Raw genomic sequence first — 22,923 nt, forward strand, 5'->3', positions numbered from 1 at the left:
GCCTGGGGATATGTGTAAACATTCGCAGGCACAAACATGCAAGCGCATACACACACACACACACACACACACACACACAAACAGACACAGACACACAAACAGACACAGACAGAAACAGACACACACAGAAACACACACACACAGTGTGATGACACAGGGGTGAGAAGGGGGCACACCGTCTGTGGGAGTGACGATTGACTGACTGGCTGGGGCTAGGGCTCTGGCTCTGTCACCCCTCATTCCAACAATCTCCAGCTTTCACATCAAGCAGTTGCCCTTCCCCCTCCTACACCACCTCCCCACTTCCCTTCTCGCACATCTCTCTCTTCTCCCTATCCATTCTTCACTGAGATCGCATTAGCTTGATAGTTTCGCTGCATCACTTGACAGACCAAGATATTGCCACGTTCTGATGGATCAGTTGAACTGCATCTATAGGCCTACAGTATAGAACACCACAGATTGGTGTTGACATAAACATTTTGAATGAAACCATTTGGATCTGGTACAATGGCTATAAATACACTGCTCAAAAAAATAAAGGGAACACTTAAACAACACAATGTAACTCCATGTCAATCACACTTCTGTGAAATCAAACTGTCCACTTAGGAAGCAACACTGATTGACAATACATTTCACATGCTGTTGTGCAAATGGAATAGACAACAGGTGGAAATTATAGGCAATTAGCAAGACACCCCCAATAAAGGACTGGTTTTGCAGTTGGTGACCACAGACCACTTCTCAGTTCCTATGCTTCCTGGCTAATGTTTTGGTCACTTTTGAATGCTAGCGGTGCTTTCACTCTAGTGGTAGCATGAGACGGAGTCTACAACCCACACAAGTGGCTCAGGTAGTGCAGCTCATCCAGGATGGCACATCAATGCAAGCTGTGGCAAGAAGGTTTGCTGTGTCTGTCAGCGTAGTGTCCAGAGCATGGAGGCGCTACCAGGAGACAGGCCAGTACATCAGGAGACGTGGAGGAGGCCGTAGGAGGGCAACAACCCAGCAGCAGGACTGCTACTTCCGCCTTTGTGCAAGGAGGAGCAGGAGGAGCACTGCCAGAGCCCTGCAAAATGACCTCCAGCAGGCCACAAATGTGCATGTGTCTGCTCAAACGGTCAGAAACAGACTGTGCTTACAGCCCAACACCGTGCAGGACGTTTGGCATTAGCCAGAGAACACCAAGATTGGCAAAGTCACCACTGGCGCCCTGTGCTCTTCACAGATGAAAGCAGGTTCACACTGAGCACGTGACAGACGTGACAGAGTCTGGAGACGCCGTGGAGAACGTTCTGCTGCCTGCAATATCCTCCAGCATGACCGGTTTGGCGGTGGGTCAGTCATGGTGTGGGGTGGCATTTCTTTGGGGGGCCGCACAGCCCTCCATGTGCTCGCCAGAGGTAGCCTGACTGCCATTAGGTACCGAGATGAGATCCTCAGACCCCTTGTGAGACCATATGCTGGTGCGGTTGGCCCTGGGTTCCTCCTAATGCAAGACAATGCTAGACCTCATGTGGCTGGAGTGTGTCAGCAGTTCCTGCAAGAGGAAGGCATTGATGCTATGGACTGGCCCGCCCGTTCCCCAGACCTGAATCCAATTGAGCACATCTGGGACATCATGTCTCGCTCCATCCACCAACGCCACGTTGCACCACAGACTGTCCAGGAGTTGGCAGATGCTTTAGTCCAGGTCTGGGAGGAGATCCCTCAGGAGACCATCCGCCACCTCATCAGGAGCATGCCCAGGCGTTGTAGGGAGGTCATACAGGCACGTGGAGGCCACACACTACTGAGCCTCATTTTGACTTGTTTTAAGGACATTACATCAAAGTTGGATCAGCCTGTAGTGTGGTTTTCCACTTTAATTTTGAGGGTGACTCCAAATCCAGACCTCCATGGGTTGATACATTTGATTTCCATTGATAATTTTTGTGTGATTTTGTTGTCAGCACATTCAACTATGTAAAGAAAAAAGTATTTAATAAGATTATTTCATTCATTCAGATCTAGGATGTGTTATTTTAGTGTTCCCTTAATTTTTTTGAGCAGTGTATAATAAGATGTTTTCGTGTAGCCATGTCTTTCTGTACATGCATAATTTAAACATTTCGGGAAACATATACACTACCGTTCAAATGTTTGGGGTCACTTAGAAATGTCCTTGTTTTTGAAAGAAAAGCATTTTTCTTCTCCATTAAAAGAACATAAAATTGATCAGAAATACAGTGTAGACATTGTTAATGTTGTAAATGGCTATTGTAGCTGGAAACGGCTGATTTTTAATGGAATACATACAGTGAGGGAAAAAAGTATTTGATCCCCTGCTGATTTTGTACGTTTGCCCACTGACAAAGAAATGATCAGTCTATCATTTTAATGGTAGGTTTATTTGAACAGTGAGAGACAGAATAACAGCAAAAAAATCCAGAAGAACACATGTAAAAAATGTTATAAATTAATTTGCATTTTAATGAGGGAAATAAATATTTGACCCCCTCTCAATCAGAAAGATTTCTGGCTCCCAGGTGTCTTTTATACAGGTAACGAGCTGAGATTAGGAGCACACTCTTAAAGGTAATGCTCCTAATCTCAACTTGTTACCTGTATGAAAGACACCTGTCCACAGAAGCAATCAATCAATCATATTCCAAACTCTCCACCATGGCCAAGACCAAAGAGCTCTCCAAGGATGTCAGGGACAAGATTGTAGACCTACACAAGGCTGGAATGGGCTACAAGACCATCGCCAAGCAGCTTGGTGAGAAGGTGACAACAGTTGGTGTGATTATTCGCAAATGGAAGAAACACAAAAGAACTGTCAATCTCCCTCGGCCTGGGGCTCCATGCAAGTTCTCACCTCGTGGAGTTGCAATGATCATGAGAACGGTGAGGAATCAGCCCAGAACTACACAGGAGGATCTTGTCAATGATCTCAAGGCAACTGGGACCATTGTCACCAAGAAAACAATTGGTAACACACTACGCCGTGAAGGACTGAAATCCTGCAGTGCCCGCAAGGTCCCCCTGCTCAAGAAAGCGCATATACAGGCCCGTCTGAAGATTGCCAATGAACATCTGAATGATTCAGAGGAGAACTGGGTGAAAGTGTTGTGGTCAGATGAGACCAAAATGGAGCTCTTTGGCATCAACTCAACTCGCCGTGTTTGGAGGAGGAGGAATGCTGCCTATGACCCCAAGAACACCATCCCCACCGTCAAACGTGGAGGTGGAAACATTATGCTTTGGGGGTGTTTTTCTGCTTAGGGGACAGGACAACTTCACCGCATCAAAGGGACGATGGACGGGGCCATGTACCGTCAAATCTTGGGTGAGAACCTCCTTCCCTCAGCCAGGGCATTGAAAATGGGTCGTGGATGGGTATTCCAGCATGACAATGACCCAAAACACACGGCCAAGGCAACAAAGGAGTGGCTGAAAAAGAAGCACATTAAGGTCCTGGAGTGGCCTAGCCAGTCTCCAGACCTTAATCCCATAGAAAATCTGTGGAGGGAGCTGAAGGTTCGAGTTGCCAAACGTCAGCCTCGAAACCTTAATGACTTGGAGAAGATCTGCAAAGAGGAGTGGGATAAAATCCCTCCTGAGATGTGTGCAAACCTGGTGGCCAACTACAAGAAACATCTGACCTCTGTGATTGCCAACAAGGGTTTTGCCACCAAGTACTAAGTCATGTTTTGCAGAGGGGTCAAATACTTATTTCCCTCATTAAAATGCAAATCAATTTATAACATTTTTGACATGCATTTTTCTAAAAAATTTTTTTTGTTATTTTGTCTCTCACTGTTCAAATAAACCTACCATTAAAATTATAGATTTATCATGTCTTTGTCAGTGGGCAAACATACAAAATCAGCAGGGGATCAAATACTTCTTTCCCTCACTGTAGGCGTACAGAGGCCCATTATCAGCAACCATCAGTCATGTGTTCCAATGGCACGTTGTGTTTGCTAATCCAAGTTTATCATTTTAAAAGGCTAATTGATCATTAGAAAACCCTTTTGCAATTATGTTAGCACAGCTGAAAACTGTTGTGCTGATTAAAGAAGTAATAAAACTGGCCTTCTTGAGACTAGTTGAGTATCTGGAGCATCAGCAATTGTGGGTTCGATTACAGGCTCAAAATTTGGCCAGAAACAAATAACTTTCTTCTGAAACTCGTCAGTCTATTCTTGTTCTGAGAAATGAAGGCTATTCCATGCAAGAAATTGCCAAGAAACGGAAGATCTCGTACAACGCTGTATACTACTCCCTTCACAGAACAGCGCAAACTGGCTCGAACCAGAATAGAACGAGGAGTGGGAGGCCCCGGTGCACAACTGAGCAAGAGGACAAATACATTAGAGTGTCTAGTTTGAGAAACAGACGCCTCACAGGTCTTCAACTGGCAGCTTTATTAAATAGCACCCGCAAAACACCAGTCTCAACATCAACAGTGAAGTGAAGAGGCGACTCCGGGATGCTGACCTTCTAGGCAGAGTTGCAAAGAAAAAGCCATATCTCAGACTGGCCAAAAAAAAGTGTTATGGACAGACGAATCGAAGTTTGAGGTGTTCGGATCACAAAGAAGAACATTTGTGAGACGCAGACCAAATGAAAAGATGCTGCAGGAGTGCTTGATGCCATCTGTCAAGCATGGTGGAGGCAATATGATGGTCTGGGGGTGCTTTGGTGGTGGTAAAGTGGGAGATTTGTACAGGGTAAAAGGGATCTTGAAGAAGGAAGGCTATCACTCCATTTTGCAACGCCATGTCATACCCTGTGGACGGCGCTTGATTGGAGCCAATTTCCTCCTACAACAGGACAATGACCCAAAGCACAGCTCCAAACTATGCAATCTCTATTTAGGGAAGAAGCAGTCAGCTGGTATTCTGTCTATAATGGAGTGGCCAGCACAGTCACCAGATCTCAACCGTATTGAGCTGTTGTGGGAGCAGCTTGACCGTATGGTACGTAAGAAGTGCCCATCAAGCCACTCCAACTTGTGGGAGGTGCTTCAGGAAGCATGGGGTGAAATCTCTTCAGATTACCTCAACAAATTGACAACTGGAATGCCAAAGGTCTGCAAGGCTGTAATTGCTGCAAATGGAGGATTCTTTGACAAAAGCAAAGTTTGAAGGACACAATTATTATTTCAATTAAAAATCATTATTTCTAACCTTGTCAATGACTACATTTCCTATTCATTTTGCTATATTTCCTATTCAAACTAATTTCATGTATGCTTTCATGGAAAACAAGGACATTTCTAAGTGACCCCAAACTTTTGAATGGTAGTGTATTTTGTTACTGTTCCAGGCTCTTTCCTGACCCGGCTGTCTAGTTAATGGACTAGCACTGTCCTGTAGTGGTCAATTGGAGAACTACATGCATGGAAGAAAGAAATCATGAGGAAATGTGATTCTAGTAAGTTACCACTAGATGGGAATATGGTAACAGGCATATTCAAGACTACAATAGAGACAGAAGACTGCTTGGTACAGAAATACAGGTTGCAATGTGTTACAGTAGCAAGGCTTATGTTACAAATAGCTACATAAGTCTTGGGGATGTTTGAACTTGAAGATGCTATTTCCGGCTGAATGATGCTTTTATATTTCTCTGGCTCCAAGGCTTATGGGTCTATGCATGTTTCAACACGAGGCCATTATGTGTGACATCACTGACATAGATAAGCATGTGTTCCATGTCTAGATGGCACATGTAAGACCTCTACAGCTCATGTTATGTATAACTTGTTTTATGCAGGTCGGTATACTTATCAACAGCAGCACCAGTGCTTGACTTGGGCAGGATCTCACCGGAGCTGAGTACCGCACCTCAGATCTTCTACTGCTTGAGCTCCTCCTGTTCCTCTTATAGAATATTAGCTCAAAAGTATTGTGGAGCACCTGCACCTAAATATAAACAGTACCTGCACCCAAAATGAGTACCAGAACTTATTTCAGTCCAAGTCAAGCACTGAGCAGCACTAAAGCAACATAGAAATAGAGTTACCCATGAGGGTGCGGTCAAAAGGGACTTGGTACATTCTAGTAATTATATTTCTATGAAGGCAGCACTGCTTCCTTCCCCTATGATAAGCTCCAGTTTCACCACCATTTAACTCAAGTCAGTCTGCCGGGAGCTACATACTCTTTAACTGCATGTCAGAGAAATCCAAAAGGGACAGCAAGGTTTAGAGCAGGAATTAACTCATCATCATGATCATGATCATCCTCATCCTCATCATATTTAAATGTACTGTAGCCTGTTGCTAACTGCTAGAGTCACACGTTGGACATTGGAGTCATTTTAAAACCTTTGGAGCACAACGTTGTGTGGTGGTTGTGTGTTTTCTTGATTCTTACATTGTCCATCATGAGTCGGATGCTATGCTACCTTTTTGTAAAATTTTCACAACTTTTTCAGCTGAATTTCAGAGTTCTAACCAGGTCAACAGCACCTGTGTGCTCATGGTTGATGACGAGTTTGAGACAATACTCAGGGGAGTGAGGTAGTCATAGTCAGGATATTGGTACATACTGATCCTGGTTCTCAACCCACAAACTTTCCAGTCTAGACAAGTGGGTTTTAATTGCATATAATATTTAGGCGCTATTATGAATCAGTAAATAAGAGGTGGTGCATGACAACAAGTCTGCATTGACATACTTAACTTGCTGAGGAATAGAGGCATGCATTTACCCAACATAGCTTTTGATAAAGAAAATGGGTTGGTAAAAATATGAAATAAAAAATGTATCACAAAAATGAACCTCAAAGATAGTAATCGGCTTATTATCACAGACATCAATTTCTAAATGTTCTTCTGATTTCTGTATCAAAGATATTAATTTATTTAAAAGGAGTTAAATCAAAACAAACTAAATATTATTATTTTTTCTCACAGAAATTATATTACGATAATGATCAACAACAAAAAAGAACCCTTTTAAAAATCCGGATTACTTTTGCCTTCTTTTACATATGTTTTTGTGGGGTATATACATGGCATTGCCAATAAAATGGTGACTGCTTTTCCAGATTGGTCTTAAAATATGTAATATCAAAGATGTGTCACATTTTTGCCACAATCCACCCATGGAATACTTTCCAAAGGGATTACAAATCAGAAATGTAAATTTCTTAAATATTTGTTCTCATTTGGTTTTTCCCCAACACCATCTTTGGATCAATCGATTGAAACATTTCACAACTCCAGTCTCATCCGCTCTTCTCACAGTTGGGCTGCCCCTTGGTCTCCCTCTCCACTTCGTCCTTCTGTCCCTCTGTGTTCTTGGCGGCAGCAGAGTCTACAGCAGCGTCCACTCTGAGCTCACTGACTACAGCTCGTAGGGCTTTGAGGCTGTCCAGCCATGGGCTCTGGGCTCTCTGACGCTCCAGGCTCTCCTGACTCCCCTGAATCCTAACCTCTGACCCCTGACCTCCAGCACTGAGGGAACTAAGTGAGCGCACAGCCAGCCAACCATGCTGCCCCCTATTGGACAGGAGACGCGGTGAGGTCATGTAGCCAGGGTTGTCCAACAGGGGGCGGTCCGTGTCCCTTATGACCTCACACAGGTAGCGGGCCAGGTCCTGACTGGAGAAGGACCGGGACTTGTGCGATCGCCGCATGGCGAGGGGAGAGGGGAGGGTGGCCGACCCTGACGGAGGGTGGGCCAGGCGCAGGGCGATCGCCGTGCTGCCGTTTTTGGGTCCGTTTGGTCCTTTTGGTTTGGTCCCATTCTTGTGGTCCGGTGGCTTGGTCGTCTGAGGGTAGGAGATGATGCATTGTGGATAGCTGTATCTCAGTGACTGAGCTGGGCTGGGCTGCAGAGACCTCTGTAACTCCACCATGTTGAAGGCATTCTGGAGGGAGAGAGAGAGTGAGAGTGAGAGTGAGAGTGAGAGAGAGAGAGAGAGAGAGAGAGAGAGAGAGAGAGAGAGAGAGAGAGAGAGAGAGAGAGAGAGAGAGAGAGAGAGAGAGAGAGAGAGAGAGAGGGGGGTGGGGGGTTACAGAGACACAGAGAGAGAGAGAGAGAGAGAGAGAGAGAGAGAGAGAGAGAGAGAGAGAGAGAGAGAGAGAGAGAGAGAGAGAGAGAGAGAGACAGACAGAGAGAGACAGAGACAGAGACAGAGAGAGAGAGAGAGAGAGAGAGAGAGAGAGAGAGAGAGAGGGAATAGTGAGTGAGTGAGAGAGAGAGAGAGAGAGAGAGAGAGAGAGAGAGAGAGAGAGGGAGAGGGAGAAGGAGACGGATAGAGAGACAGAGAGAGAGAAGAGAGGGAGACAGAGACAGAGAGAGAGAGAGCGAGAGAGAGAGAGAGAGAGAGAGAGAGATGAAGATGAGAGAGTTGATTAGAGATTAGCTGTTTATAAAGACTAATAGAAAACTCTCAACAGCAGGACATGCATTTATAATCATATTTGTCTATGAAAAATGCCAGTCTGCTATGCTTTTTATTTCTACCTAAGAAAAAGACATGCGGCCTAAGCACCAACGTTGGCAGCAACAGCCCCATTAATTGGCCAAACTTGTAATTAATTATCTGATTGCAGTTGGGAAAAGTGCTATTACCAGCGCAATTAAACAAATACAGGCATTATGGACTAATGGTAATTGTATCTGTGCTATTTATAGTGTCTGTGACAGCATGGGAAGCGCTATTGAGGCTATTTTCTTCTTCACGATTGGCTGATCCCTCCTGATGACCCGGTTGGACATGACTCCAACAGGGTCACCAGGAGGGATCAGCCAATGAAGTTGGAAGTCCCACCCAGTTGACTACATTATAATGGTGGAAGCCCTCAATGGTGCTGCCCATGCTAATACGGCCTTTAGGCCACTATCATTATCTGTAGTATCTACTCACATCATTTCCTCTAACTGACTCTCCTAAGATCATTAGTTTGGTGTTCATTTCCAAGCATCTTCCAACACCAGTCCTCCCCTAGCTGTGCTACCAAACTAACACTTACTATGTAAACTGTGAATATCTTCCCATGCTTCCTTCGTTTATATAGTTTGTGTTAATCTATGATTTGTATGGTTTCTCCTGTGTGAGTAGTTGTACAGGTATGTGTCTGATGCATAGCTGTAGCTTTGATACTAATTGCCCTAAGGGAATCAATAAAGTTGTATTCTACTCTACTGTATTGCAGTGGTCTTATGAGCCATACTATTGACTCATACAACCACTACATAGACCTATAAGATATAGGTAGTTGTGCTGTGTTGAAGGACATACTTTTCCTCTACTGTCTCTGTCCTGTCTAAACAGCAGTAGCTGTATTGTCCCTGCTTCACTACCTCCATCTGAATACCAGTGTCTCCTTGAATTCCCAATCATCTCCTAGCTCATACACACTATAGGCACTCCTGTATATGTGAATGCTTCACCCAGCCTATCAGAAGGTATGGTGAAGCAATTATTATACAGTTTAAACCGATCCCATCCTTTCTGTTCTACACAAGTGCCTATGGGGGTAACCAGGGACTCTGGCTTATTTTGGGATTCAGTGTCTATCTGTACCTGGTCCTGCTCCCCTCCGCCCTCCTCGTCATAGTTGAGCACGTTCTCTCGGATGTCCTCCCATTCTCCGTGGTGGGCTGATACGTGGTAGACGCTCTCCTTCAGGCCCTTGTGTCTCCTCCAGCAGGAGTAGAGGAACAGGCCCAGCATCAGCACTGGGGGGCGCCATAGAGCAAGTTAGGACAGGGGTAGAAGTCTTCACACAATGTTCCATTTCATTTACATTTTAGTCATTTAGCAAACGCTCTTATCCAGAGCGACTTACAGTTAGTGAGTGCATACATTTTTCATACTCGAACCCACAACCCTGGCGTTGCAAGCGCCATGCTCTACCAACTGAGCTACAAGGGACCACAATTCCATCAATTAAAAACACTATAAAGAAATCAGTGTACCAGACAGAGTCAGCAACTATTTGTAATAAAGAAGTTAAAATGGACTGTGAAGGTGATTGGGGGCGTGGGGTGTGGTACCCGATAACCACATTTTGTGCCTCACTTCTTAGGGTACAACATGTCCGATAGATGGGCCAACAACACAAAATGGACACCTTACACCCAGATATGGGATACACAATAACTCTCGATACCAGCCTTTCTTTGTAAAAAAGCAGTATAGTGTAATTGAGAATGGGCAGGGTTTGTTGCCTTTCCATCACATTGCTAATCTGCATTTATCCAGTCCTGTAAGATCAATGACGACAAAGCACTAGAGATACATCCTTCTGTTGTGTTTTCTATCCTATCAAAGATGACGCCCCTTAAAACCCTCAACCCTGTTCACAGAACCTACACTCCCTAAAATGTTGTGAGAGCGTTGTAGGAATGCTGCTGAAGCACTGACATCAATCACATCTATTGTGTGTTGAATTATACAGTATGTTGCACTGACCTTTAAAGTTAATTAATCTCAACCAATATTTATTCTCCTGTCTGCCATCTCTCTCCGTCTCCCGCTTCCATTCTCCTTTCTTTATCTCTCTCATTCTCTCTCTCATTCTTGTTTGACTCTCTTGTTTTTCTTTCCGCCGTTCTCCTTGTCTCTCTTGACTGTACGGCTTTTATCTCTCACACTAAAGGTGATGCATTAGAACTGGCATCTTTTCTATTGTGTTTTTCTTGTGCGGTAGGTTTGGAAGCATCCGTTCATCCATTTAATAATTGAGGATTGTTTGATAAAGTGCATTGCAGTAATCACACTAGACTGAAGTAATGGTTTACTGAACCCATATCACACTCATCAAGGTCACTCAACTGAATAGGTTTTCAAATCCATCTATTAAATTTTTTTTTACAAAATTGTGATTAGAAAAAGACTCACTGTCTGCGGCTGGAATTTGACTTTCAATTATGCGTCTTAACTCAAGGCACCAATCAGCAATTATATATTTATATTCTATAATATATATGATTATATCTATGATTATATGTGACCGGTTACAGGATCTGAGGCGTTTGATGCTATTTCCTACTTCACAGTAGGGACGTTCTTTGTGAACTTTCGTGGAGAAAGCACTGAGCTATGCAGGGAGAAATAATTGGCTGAGATAATAGGGTGGTTGGACATGCCGAGAGATGAGTCCTGATTGGTCTGTCATGTCACAGGCTTCTGTCTATAACAGAATCGGGTTTCGGAAAGATATAGCTTTGGACAACAGCAAAAGTGTTGTTACAGCTCTCAAAAACATTGCTGCTGGGCGTAAACAAAGAAGAACTCTAGAAATTGTGAAAATCTCATCAAACTTTCTAAAGGCATTTCCTTCTACTTGTCTCAAGTGGGATAGGTAACGACTTTATCAACTTGTAAAGCAGCATAATTTTCCCATGTTTTATCCAACTACAGTGTATGATATACCATTTATTTTGAAGCTCTGAGTCTGTACTTCCATAAAATGTTTTTTAAAAAAGCAAATCACTTACATTTGATATGAGCCTCAATAGAGAAATCTGGACACATATCTTTATTAACCAGGGCCAACTCATGAGGCACCAGAAAGTTAGCTCACTCTTCCTAACATTGACTTAGCCTGGACCCAGATCTTTTTGTGTTGTCTTGCCAACTCCTATGGTCATTCTAGCATGACAATGGCCATAGGACCATAGGAGTTGGCAAGAGAGCCAAAACAGATATGTAACCATTGACTGCAACGACTGAAAAGGTAAAGCTCCAGCTAAGCTTCCCCAGGCCTGCTCAGCGTGTGCTGGAGGTATATGTACTGTAGAGTTCTATTGATCAGCTAACCTTGCTCCATAAAATCAAATCACTGTGCTGTACAGATCCAGAGAAACATGCTGAGGAATCCAGATGAGCTAGGATCCCAGCAGTACTCAGACCTCCCCCTCAGCCACAGTATTACCAGCAGTACTCAGTCCTCCCCTCAGCCACAGTATTACCAGCAGTACTTAGACCTCCCCCAGCCACAGTATTACCAGCAGTACTCAGACCTCGCCCTCAGCCACAGTATTACCTGCAGTTCTCAGACCTCCCCCTCAGCCACAGTATTACCAGCAGTACTCAGACCTCCCCCTCAGCCACAGTATTACCAGCAGTACTCAGACCTCCCCCTCAGCCACAGTATTACCAGCAGTACTCAGACCTCCCCCTCAGCCACAGTATTACCAGCAGTACTCAGACCTCCCCCTCAGCCACAGTATTACCAGCAGTACTCAGACCTCCCCCTCAGCTACAGTATTACCAGCTCCACAGTGCTTACCACTTTTATCTCCACACACACCCCCAATCACTTGAACCTCACATCAAACACACACACACCTCTATGGGCCAATCAGTCAACACACCCAGCAGGGGGGCTTTGCCACACACACAGAGAAATGGACGAACACACACACACGCAAAGCCATGGACAAGGAAGAACACACGCATGCATACGCACACATACAGACACAGATGAAAACACACAGACACACATAGAGGTGTGCAGTGGTCATGTTGTGATATCTCCAAATAGATCAATATAACTCAGGCTGGAGACCTTACACAGCTCCTATCCATCAATCCACATGCTGCTGCTTTGAGGTTATCCACCAACCATGGTGGTCTTGGGATGTTTGGTTGAATGTTTACAGTAGCATGAAGGGTATGACAGGGATAAATGAGTATGATGTAAACATAAAAAATGTATGCATGTTAATGTAGGTGTCAGAAAGTCAATGATATACAACACAACATAGAAAATTGATAGAAAATATAAATTGCAAGGAGAAAAGAAGGACATAAAGTGGAGACAGATGAGAGAAGAGAAATGGTGTGAGAAGGCTTTATTAGGAAAAGTATGTTCTAATACAAAAATGCAGGCACTTTTACGACTATTTACATCCATTTCCATTATATATAGAAAGGCAATATCCTCTTCATTGAATATCAAATCCAATGACACAACAGTAAAAATGTAAATGTGATGGACAATAAAGATTTTAAATTTTGAATTTCAAACCCATTTAACAGGCTTAATGAAGCAGACTTATATTGCCCAAATGTGCCCGTCTCTGGTTCTGTCTGTAGCACAAGTTGAACTTGGCAATCAGCCAGTCTGATGGGTTATGTCAATCTGAATTATGGATGATCACTTTTAAATGGTGTTATGATGAGTTTCTCGGGTATCAAGCAATTCATAATGCAAGAAGATATTTAACACTTAGATGGAGAGTTCATACAAATATTTAATAGATTCGGTACCGGGTTCATCTAACAAAAGGCACGTGCTTCGCCTCTTGCCATCCGAACTACTAGACAAAGAAAACCTCTCCGTTTATATACGTCATGTTACATGTTTCTTCAACAACATCTGTTAACCATCAGTGGGCACTCCCTTCTTTGATGTTATTACCTTGTACCCCAAGTCAGTATATCATGTCCATCAATCATTCTAAGATAAACCTCAGTAAGCTCCCTCGACATAATGGAATCCTTGGTATTCAGACTTTGCGGCACCCAGAATCAGTTATCTACTAAATTTAACCTGGTTCCCACAACACTATGAAATGACATCATAACAAATGGAGTTTGAGGCAGAGGAGCAGAGACAGAGAGTTCCAGTTTAATTTAGCAGCGTGACTTCACCCCGCCTTAGTGTGTGTTGTGTGTGTGTTGTGTCCCGGTGTCGCAGTCTGTCTGGGCCTATGAGGCTTGTTTGTCACTTGCGCGCTCACAAACATGCACATTTACATTTTAGTAATTTAGTGGACACTCTTATCCAGAGTGACTTACAGGAGCAATTAGGGTTAAGTGCCTTGCTCAAGGGCACATCAACAGATTTTTCACCTAGTCGGCTCAGGAATTAGAACCAGCGACCTTTCGGTTACTGGCACAATGCTCTTAACCACTAACCTACCTGCCGCTGTCATCTCCACCAAGCCTTGTCTGGTGCTGACTCAGTCTCTCAGTTATTTTACATTTTACGTCATTTTGCAGACGCTCTTATCCAGAGCGACTTACAGTTAGTGAATACATTTTATTTTTTTATACTGGCCCCCCGTGGGAATCGAACCCACAACCCTGGCATTGCAAACGCCATGCTCTATCAACTGAGCTACATCCCTGCCGGCCATTCCCTCCCCTACCCTGGACGACGCTGGGCCAATTGTGCGCCGCCCATGAGTCTCCCGGTCGCGGCCGGCTGCGACAGAGCCTGGATTCAAACCAGGATCTCTAGTGGCACAGTTAGCACTGCGATGCAGTGCCTTAGACCACTGCGCCACTCAGGAGTATATGGAGTTATGAAGTAAAGGGAGGAAGATGAGATGGTCACCATGACAACAACTGAACACTTTAACAGTTCATGAAAATACCTTCAACCGTGTTATCACGTTACAGACGGCCCCAGTCTAAGAACTGTAGCCTGAGTCTTGTAAGAGACAGACAAGTGTTGCTAGCTACTGTACTGTATTTCCTGTTACAGAGATGGTTGGAGAAAAGTTAATATAAACTCTTGGTGACCTCCCACTTCCAATTTGATATATATTGAGGAATTAGCCTAATTCCTCTGGAGGTCAAAAGTTTGAGTGGAGCTTATAAATGCCAGGAACTAAAGTAACTGTAACAACTAGGTACCTTAGATGACGCCATCAGGCAGTTTCATTTACACATTCAACACATTAATGTTCATAAATGATGCCAAGGCCTCAGTTTGTTATCTTTGTATTCATTATATCAAATACTGAAGTAGCGTTTTATCGGTTTCTCTCAGGGAGCCAGCGTGTCAAAATAACTGATGTTGCAATTCACCAGCCAAATGCCCCAGGAAGGTGTTGGGTTGTTGAGTCAGTTAAAGAGGTAGCAGAGGCTGTGTATTGAATCGTCAGACCATTTTATAACCTTGTTTGTGACAGAGAGCCTCATAAACTGTATAGTAGTAGCTCCATGGAGAGATAGCCCTCTGCACTGGACACAACAACACAAACAAATGGGTCGTTCCACGAAATGAGTGCCCTTTGACATATTAAACAGAAATTGTGCACCAATATTGAATTTTAAAAGCCTGTTATATTAAATGTGCCCTTTAATATAGACTACATAAATAATTAATTCAATCTGATTTTCTATATGAATAAAGGCTTGCTAAAAGTGCCCTTCATCAACCCTGTCACTTCTAGTAACCCCAAAATGTATCCAAATTTCACCATCATTGCAAAGCCCTAGTTATTTTGTTGCTTTGACAAAGTCATTTGAAGATTATTATTTATTTCATGTGATTAGTGATTAATTTACGTCTCTCCCTCATTTTTGGGTCGGTCCTGTTATGTGAACTGAATTCTTTTTTTTTTATATGGTGAAACTATTCCTTTTTAAATATTTTTTTCAAAAGAAACATTGAACATCTAATAGTCAAATCATATTGTAAAAGCAGGTGAGCTGGTTCTACTCTTTTTGACCATTTTCTGGTGTTTTGTGGTGGAAAACTGAGTGGGTCGAGCATCACACCTCAACCCTGTTACCCATGTACAGACAGGCTAGAAATGTTTTAACAATGTAATATTTTTTTGCGAAGCTTGCATTCAATTGCCACTCCCTGTTTCACACAACAAGTTTCCATTCTGCCTGTCACAAGGGGATTCATTGCTGATTTAAGAAGCAATCGTCAACCCTGTTTCTTTATTTGGCACTCTTGAGATGGGAAAACATGTTTTTTATTAAGTTGAACATGTGCTCTTTGTAGCAGAATGTTGAAATTGGGTGAAATCAGAGTTACACTTCTCAAAAGGCACTGAATTGGTGGAATGACCCCAGACATGGACACATTTAGGTTAGAGGAAGAAGGGAGGAGAAAGTAATTGACAAAGAAATACGGAGGGAGAGATAAAAACAGACATAAACAGACATAACAGGACTGGAATGACAAACAGATGAGATAAAACAAGTTGGACAGATAAAAAGGTAAGACAAAGGAGGATGACAAATAAAAGTCTGAATTTACATCACAAACATCAGGAAAGACAAAATAGATGTGAGGAGGGGATGACTGAAGGGCCATCAAACCTTTTGAACTGTGACCCAGTGAAAGCTTTCTGAGTTTTCTTGTGGCTCACAGAGTCAACAAAATCAATGTTTCTAGCCAGGACCCATGCAGCCACACTGACTGAGGCCACTCACAGATCCTGAGATCCAAACTAACAAAACACTTGGGGCTCAATACCATCGAACCCACACTGCAGTACAGTATCTCTTTTTCCCATGGCCAAATAAAATCACAGATGGTTTTGGGTACTGCAATAACCTATTACCAGGTAGACACGTCTCACAGGTTTAAGCATTCAGTTCTCAGATCTAGAAATCTGTGTACCCAGTTTATAAATAATGACACTGCATAAACGTTAATATGGTGTGTTCCGTTAAATTCCAGCCTTGGGAACAACCAAAACCAGATGAAATCACATTTAACTAGATGAAACCAGATGAGAGAGTGAAGATGAAAGACGGTATGTTCACCACAGGTAGTAGATGACGTAGTCCATATAGCTACCTAGGAAGGCCAGGACACAGATACTGATGGCAAACGCAGAGCTGAGGCTCAGCGTGTTGTTGTCATCGTTGTGGTAGAGCGCCAGAGAGACCTCACAGTGGCGCCCGCGATAACCCTCCGAGCAGTGACACGAGTACTTGGCGGGGGAGTGGGCCACACAGGTGCCATGGCGACAGGGCCTGCTGGCGCACAGCGTGTAGACGCACACCTTGCCCGAGGCATTCTTCTTCATCATGTGACCAGGGGGGCACCTGTGGAGATGCAAATGAGGAAGAGGTTGTGGTGAGTGTGTAGGCTACCGCACCTGGGATTCATTGGATTGTGACAACTTTTAATTGTAAGGGTTTAGCCAACCTGGCACTGTGAAAATCTATAGGTACACCCTTCGAAAAAAAGGTGCTACCTAGAACCTAAAAGGGTTCTTCGGCTGTCCCCATAGGAGACACATTTGAATAACCCTTTTTGGTTCCAGGTAGAACCCTTTTGGGTTCTATTTAGAATCCTTTCCACAGAGGGTTCTATATGGAACTCAAAAGGGTTCTACCTGGAACCAAAAAAGGTTATTCTATGGGGACAGCTGAAGAACCCTTTTTTTCAAAGAATGTATTGTGCCTTCGGAAAGTATTCAGACCCCTTGACTTTTCCATTATTTTTTTAGATTATAGCCTTATTTTAAACTGTATTACATAGTTTTTTCCTCTCATCAATCTACACATAATACCCCATAATGACAAAGCAAAAACAGGTTTTTAGAAAAGTTTGCTAATTTATAAAAAAAACGGAAATATGACATTTCCGTAAGTATTCAGGCCCTTTACTCAGTACTTTGTTGGAGTACCTTTGGCAGTGATTACAGCCTCGAGTCCTCTTGGATATGATGCTACAAGCTTGGCACACCTGTATTTGGGGAGTTTCACCAATTCTTCTCTGCAGATCCTCTCAAGCTCTGTCAGGTTGAATGGGGAGCATTGCAGCACAGCTATTTTCAGGTCTCTCCAGAGATGTTCGATCGGGTTCAAGTCCGGGCTCTGGCTGGGCCACTCAAGGACATTCAGACTTGTCCCGAAACCACTCTTGCGTTGTCTTGGCTGTGTGCTTAGGGTCGTTGTCCTGTTGGAAGGTGAATCTTCTCCCCATCTGAGGTCCTGAGCGCTCTGGAGCAGGTTTTCATCAAGGATCTCTTTGTATTTTGCTCCGTTCATTTTTCCCTCGATCCTGACTAGTCTCCCAGTCCCTGCCGCTGAAAAACATCCCCACAGCATGATGCTGCCACCACCATGCTTCACCGTAGGGATGGTGCCAGGTTTCCTCCAGACGTGATGCTTGGCATTCAGGCCAAAGAGTTCAATATTGGTTTCATCAGACCAGAGAATCTTGTTTCTCATGGTCTGAGAGTCTTTTGGTGCCTTTGGCAAACTCCAAGCGGGCTGTCATGTGCCTTTTACTGAGGAGTGGCTTCCGTCTGGTCACTCTACCATAAAGGCCTGACTGGTGGAGTGCTGCAGAGAGATGGTCCTTCTGGAAGGTTCTCCCATCTCCACAGAGGAACTCTAGAGCTCTGTCAGAGTGGCCATCGGGTTCTTGGTTACCTCCCTGACCAAGGCCCTTCTCCCCCGATTGCTCAGTTTGGCCGGGCGGCCAGCTCTAGGAAGAGTCTTGGTGATTCCAAACGTCTTCCATTTAAGAATGATGGAGGTCACTGTGTTCTTGGGGACCTTCAATGGTGCAGACATTTTTTGGTACCCTTCCCCAGATCTGTGCCTCGACACAATCCTGTCTCGGAGCTCTACGAACAATTCCTTCGACCTCATGGCTTGTTTTTTGCTCTGACATGCACTGTCAACTGTAGGACCTTATATAGACAGGTGTGTGCCTTTCCAAATCATGTCCAATCAATTGAATTTACCACAGGTGGACAGCAATCAAGTTGTAGAAACATCTCAAGGATGATCAATGGAAACAGGATGCACATGAGCTCAATTTCGAGTCTCATAGCAAAGGGTCTGAATACTTATGTAAATAAGGTATTTCAGTTTTTTATTACGTGTAGATTGCTGAGGATTTTATTTATTTCATCAATTTTAGAAAAAGGCTGTAACGTAAGAAAATTTGGAAAAAGTCAAGGGGTCTGAATACTTTCCAAAGGCACTGTATATCTGATACAATGTTGTGCTTTCAGAAAGATTTATTACTGTAATAAATTAGGACAAAATATACAACTACAGGAAAAGAGCCCGTAATTTTATAATTCTTCATTCTTTTTGGAAAACGATTTGAAATCTACTCCAAGCAAAGCACTCTCAGTAACAGTAGCCCAGTTTTTCCTTTACTCTTTTCTGTCAGTATATTTCCGCCGCTCCTGAAGATGGTCTCTCCAAGCTTAGTACCCTGTGTGGACATCCCATAGTGATGAAAGGCCTTTGAGCAGTTTCACACGCTCTGATCCCAGCCAGTACGACAGGAAACACTGGAGTCCTGGGGACTTTTAAGACACTGCTGCCGAGACACTCCCTGTCACTACGATTAGAACAGGGCTTTATTCAGCTCAGGTTGACACACCGCTAGGATTCTCAAAAGAGATAGAGAGAATGAGAGAGAAAGAGAAGAGAGAAAGTCAGAGAAGAAGAGTGTCCCTGTCTGACCTGGCTAGGGTTGTAACGGTCAGGACAGGTCAAAATAGGCCATGCTGTTGACTACTAAGCCTTGTCCAGTTGTTTGGCTGCTACATATCTAGTCCAGGCACGACTGACCTGTCCTTGTCTGGGGGGATGTTTTCTGCTTGAATGGAAGTTTGTGTCTCTTTGTTATACTGGGACAGTGAGTGGCCAGTGCTGGCATAGAGCAAAGAGTTGTAGCTTATAACCAATTATTCCTGAGCATGTGACCTCGTTAGATTTTTCTTTACTGGGCCTCAGTTATAGCCAAGAGTTTTTCCTTACATGATTTCCTGCTGCCATTTATGTACCTGCACTCATGTTTCCTCCAGAGGTCCATGCAGATGAAGGGGGGAGAGCACTGGTGTTTCCTGCAGGCGTCTGAGGGGCAACCTGGGGAGACCCCTTGAGAAGTGACCACCCTCAGACCCTCAGACCCCACGGAGGGCTGCTTGGTAATGGGCATGGGCCGCCCGTTCAGCCTCAGGTCTCGCAGACACCCTGGAGGAAAAACACAGAGAGGGAAAGAGAGATGAGATACAGCAATATAAGTGACATTCACAGACATACACACCAGGCCTGAGGCAAAAAGCTTTTAAGTAAGTTTCATGAAGGGATGGAAACACATGACCACACATGCATAGAGGAACACAGACACACAGGCACACACACACACACACACACACACACACACACTGAGATAGCCCAGGGCTTAGCTGTCAGTGCAAGCCCTCTGTTTTGGAGGATATTTACTCTGTTAGTTTGTCTGGCCATCCTCTGGGAGGGAGAGGCGTAACACATCATTTATACAGACAGACACATGCCTGCTTCTGAATCAAGTCCTTCACACTTCATCTGCCTCAGCCCTAAATCCATATCCTACCTCCTCAGAGTCTAAAACCATTTGAGATTTAGAAGAGTGAAACACGACAGTGCATCAGTCTTGTGTTGCCAATCACATACAGATAATACATGATTTTATACCACTTTCATTCATCCGTAATCTTTCCTAATGGCCCTATGGGAGTGGTAGCAACAACTAATAGGAAATGCCAGTGGCGTAGCCAGTTTTGCGGCCCCCCTCCCCACAAGGTTCAAGCAAGGCAAGGTATGGTTTTGGGGGGGGGGGGGTTCTCCTTCCATGGGGCAGAGAGAAAAATGTGAAGTATTATAGCTAATCTCATGCTGTTTTATAGCTCAGGGATTCTTGAAAGATTGGACAATCTCAACTATTTTACCATAAATATTTGTTTTAATTTTACATAATTTGTAATAGAAATGTATATATTTTGATAGACCAAAGTATGATCTATCACACCATGTAAAGGAACAACCTCCTAATTATATTTTTTTCTTCATAAAATGTAACTAACTGGATTTATGTCAACTTCGTCAGACACCATAAATGTCACACCCTGATCTCGTTCACCTGTCTTTGTACTTGTCTCCACCCTACACCAGGTGTCTCCCATCTCCCCTCATTATCCCCTGTACATTTATACCTGCATTTTCTGTTTGTCTGTTGCCAGTTCGTCTTGTCCCGTCAAGTCCTACCAGCGTGTTCCCGTGTTTCCTGTGCTCTAGTTTTAGTTTTTCTTAGTCTTCCCAGTTCTGACCTTTCTGCCTGTCCTGACCCTGATCCTGCCCGCCGTCCTGTACCTGCCTGACTCTGAATTGGATTACGACCCTTTGCCTGCCTTGACTTATCTTTTGCCTGCCCCTTTAACTATATTAAACACTGAGACTCGTACTATCTGCCTCCTGTGTCTGCATCTGGGTCTTAGCCTGAGCCGTGATAATAAAAGGCATTTCATTTTGACAATTATAGTCCAACAAGTGGTTAATGGCCATTGTTTAATTCTAACATTACATTATTTAAATATGTAATACAAATCTTCAAACTTATTTTCTGAATATTGACCAAAAAATATTGCCTCCATAAGTGACGCAGTTGACAAGCCACTGATGGAATAGACAGATACTCAAAACAGACATATTTTTGCCTCTAACAATAAAAGTTCAGTACAAACATTTGTAAAATATGGAAAATTATTCATTTAAAAATCCCCAATAAAGACAAAAACCTGCGGAGTTCATGCTTTATTGAATTGACAAAAAGTTCATTCTTCTTCATTCAAGTGGTATTCACAGTAGCAATTTTGTTTGTAAATTTTAAGCTCAAATAATGCAACACAATAAAAAAAATTCAACTATAAAAATAAAGTTTCCCTGCTGGACAAGGATTGTCCCAACTTTCAAGAATCTCTGAGCTAATTTACCTCTATTCTACACAGTTTTCCATGAGGCTGAGAGAGGATTTTGCCGTTTTAAAGCTAATTTTGTGTAATTAACTTTTTTTATTTAATCGCTTATGACGTGTTCATATGCTATCTGGGGGGCCGACCTCCTGAGCCCCCAAAGCTCGTGGGCCCCCAGCCTTGTGGGGGCTGGAGGGGTGTGTGGTACGCCAGTGGAAGTTAGGTGGATTGTACAGTATTAGTGGGCTGTACCAGCGGGCAGTACCAGGGGGCAGTATCAGGGGGCAGTACAGGGGGCAGTACCAAGGGGCAGTACAAGTGGACAGTACTAATGGTCAGTACCAGATGGCAGTATCAGTACCATACCTAGGAAGCTGCGGTTGTGTCCTGAGGGGAAGGAGTTTCCCAGCATCACCACTGATTGGTCGATGACTATCTCCTGACTCCGCCCAGGAGCGGCTGTGACCTCCCGCCTTCCGCCACCACCATCCAATTGAAGGGTGAACTCTTTGCCATGACGATCAAGCTCCACCTCGTGCCATTCTCCATTGTCAAGGCGATGGAAGGGCAGCGTGAGGTTGTAGGGTCTGTCACCCAGGTTGTAAAAGACAGCCAGTAGCCCCTGAAACATCTGAAATATGTAGTATATATCAATCAATTAAAATAATCCAAAACTGCTGTAAAAATCACAGATTTCGCCTTTAAAACTTGCAATGCAAAAACGGCAATGTTCAATTAAGAAGGCAATTTTCTATTTTCAATTCAATTAAGCCCATTGTATTAAATCATGCTTTACAAAACTGCCACGGACATGAATTAATTTAGTCCAGAGGGAGAATATCACAGACAACAATTATCCACAGCAGCTAAGGCTGAGCAAACACACTAGGCTGGAGATAGGGCTGAGAGGGGCTGCTGACTGCTATAACCGCAGTTTGTACATGTCCATCCCCTAGTTGGAAACTGTGGGACAGAGATAATTCAATACTGTGTTTTAATATATGCAGCAATATAGCCCAGCTTGTTTTAACTATTGTCCCTCAGCATTGTCATCAGGTCATAATGCCAACATTCTATTCCCCCCCGGCCCCCCTATGGACAACAACCCCCGCCCCCCCACTGTACCCCCCCCCCCCCCCCCCCCCCTTCAATCTCTCCCCCCCTTGACAGCATATAGGCTCCCCTCAATGCATCTAATTGCTTGCTTCCCATGCAGTCCAGACAGCCTAAGCAAACAAAAGACAATGAGCTCAATCGATCCCAACTTTGTACAGAATCCAACCATGCAAACATTTCACTACAAAGTAAAAACGGACACTATTTTATTGAGTAAACCTTTCTATTAGACCTTTAAAACCCCAGCTAGGAAAAAAAAAAAAGCATCTCAATAAGCGATGAGGGTTATAAGCATTGATTTACACCTTTACACTAACACTTAACAAAATAATGTAACCCTGTGGGTTTTAAAAACACATTCAAGGATGCCATTATGTAAAGT

At 43.7% G+C, this 22,923-nt stretch overlaps 1 protein-coding gene across 1 annotated transcript in view; it reads right to left on the reverse strand.

Annotated features, from left to right (window-relative positions):
- Positions 1-7,227: 7,227 nt before the first annotated feature.
- The window catches only part of LOC311134884 (putative neural-cadherin 2), a gene marked incomplete at both ends in the record, with an annotated part of 81,618 nt that continues 65,922 nt past the window's right edge, over positions 7,228-22,923 (reverse strand). Inside the window, 5 exons of the mRNA XM_084168650.1 lie at positions 7,228-7,872; positions 9,535-9,689; positions 16,514-16,764; positions 19,479-19,668; positions 21,792-22,056. Coding sequence (XP_084024776.1) covers positions 7,228-7,872; positions 9,535-9,689; positions 16,514-16,764; positions 19,479-19,668; positions 21,792-22,056 — 1,506 coding nt within the window. The remainder of the gene's footprint in view (positions 7,873-9,534; positions 9,690-16,513; positions 16,765-19,478; positions 19,669-21,791; positions 22,057-22,923) is intronic.

Source organism: Coregonus lavaretus, assembly GCF_964263955.1.
Source record: "Coregonus lavaretus genome assembly, chromosome: 9".
Taxonomy (NCBI): domain Eukaryota; kingdom Metazoa; phylum Chordata; class Actinopteri; order Salmoniformes; family Salmonidae; genus Coregonus; species Coregonus lavaretus.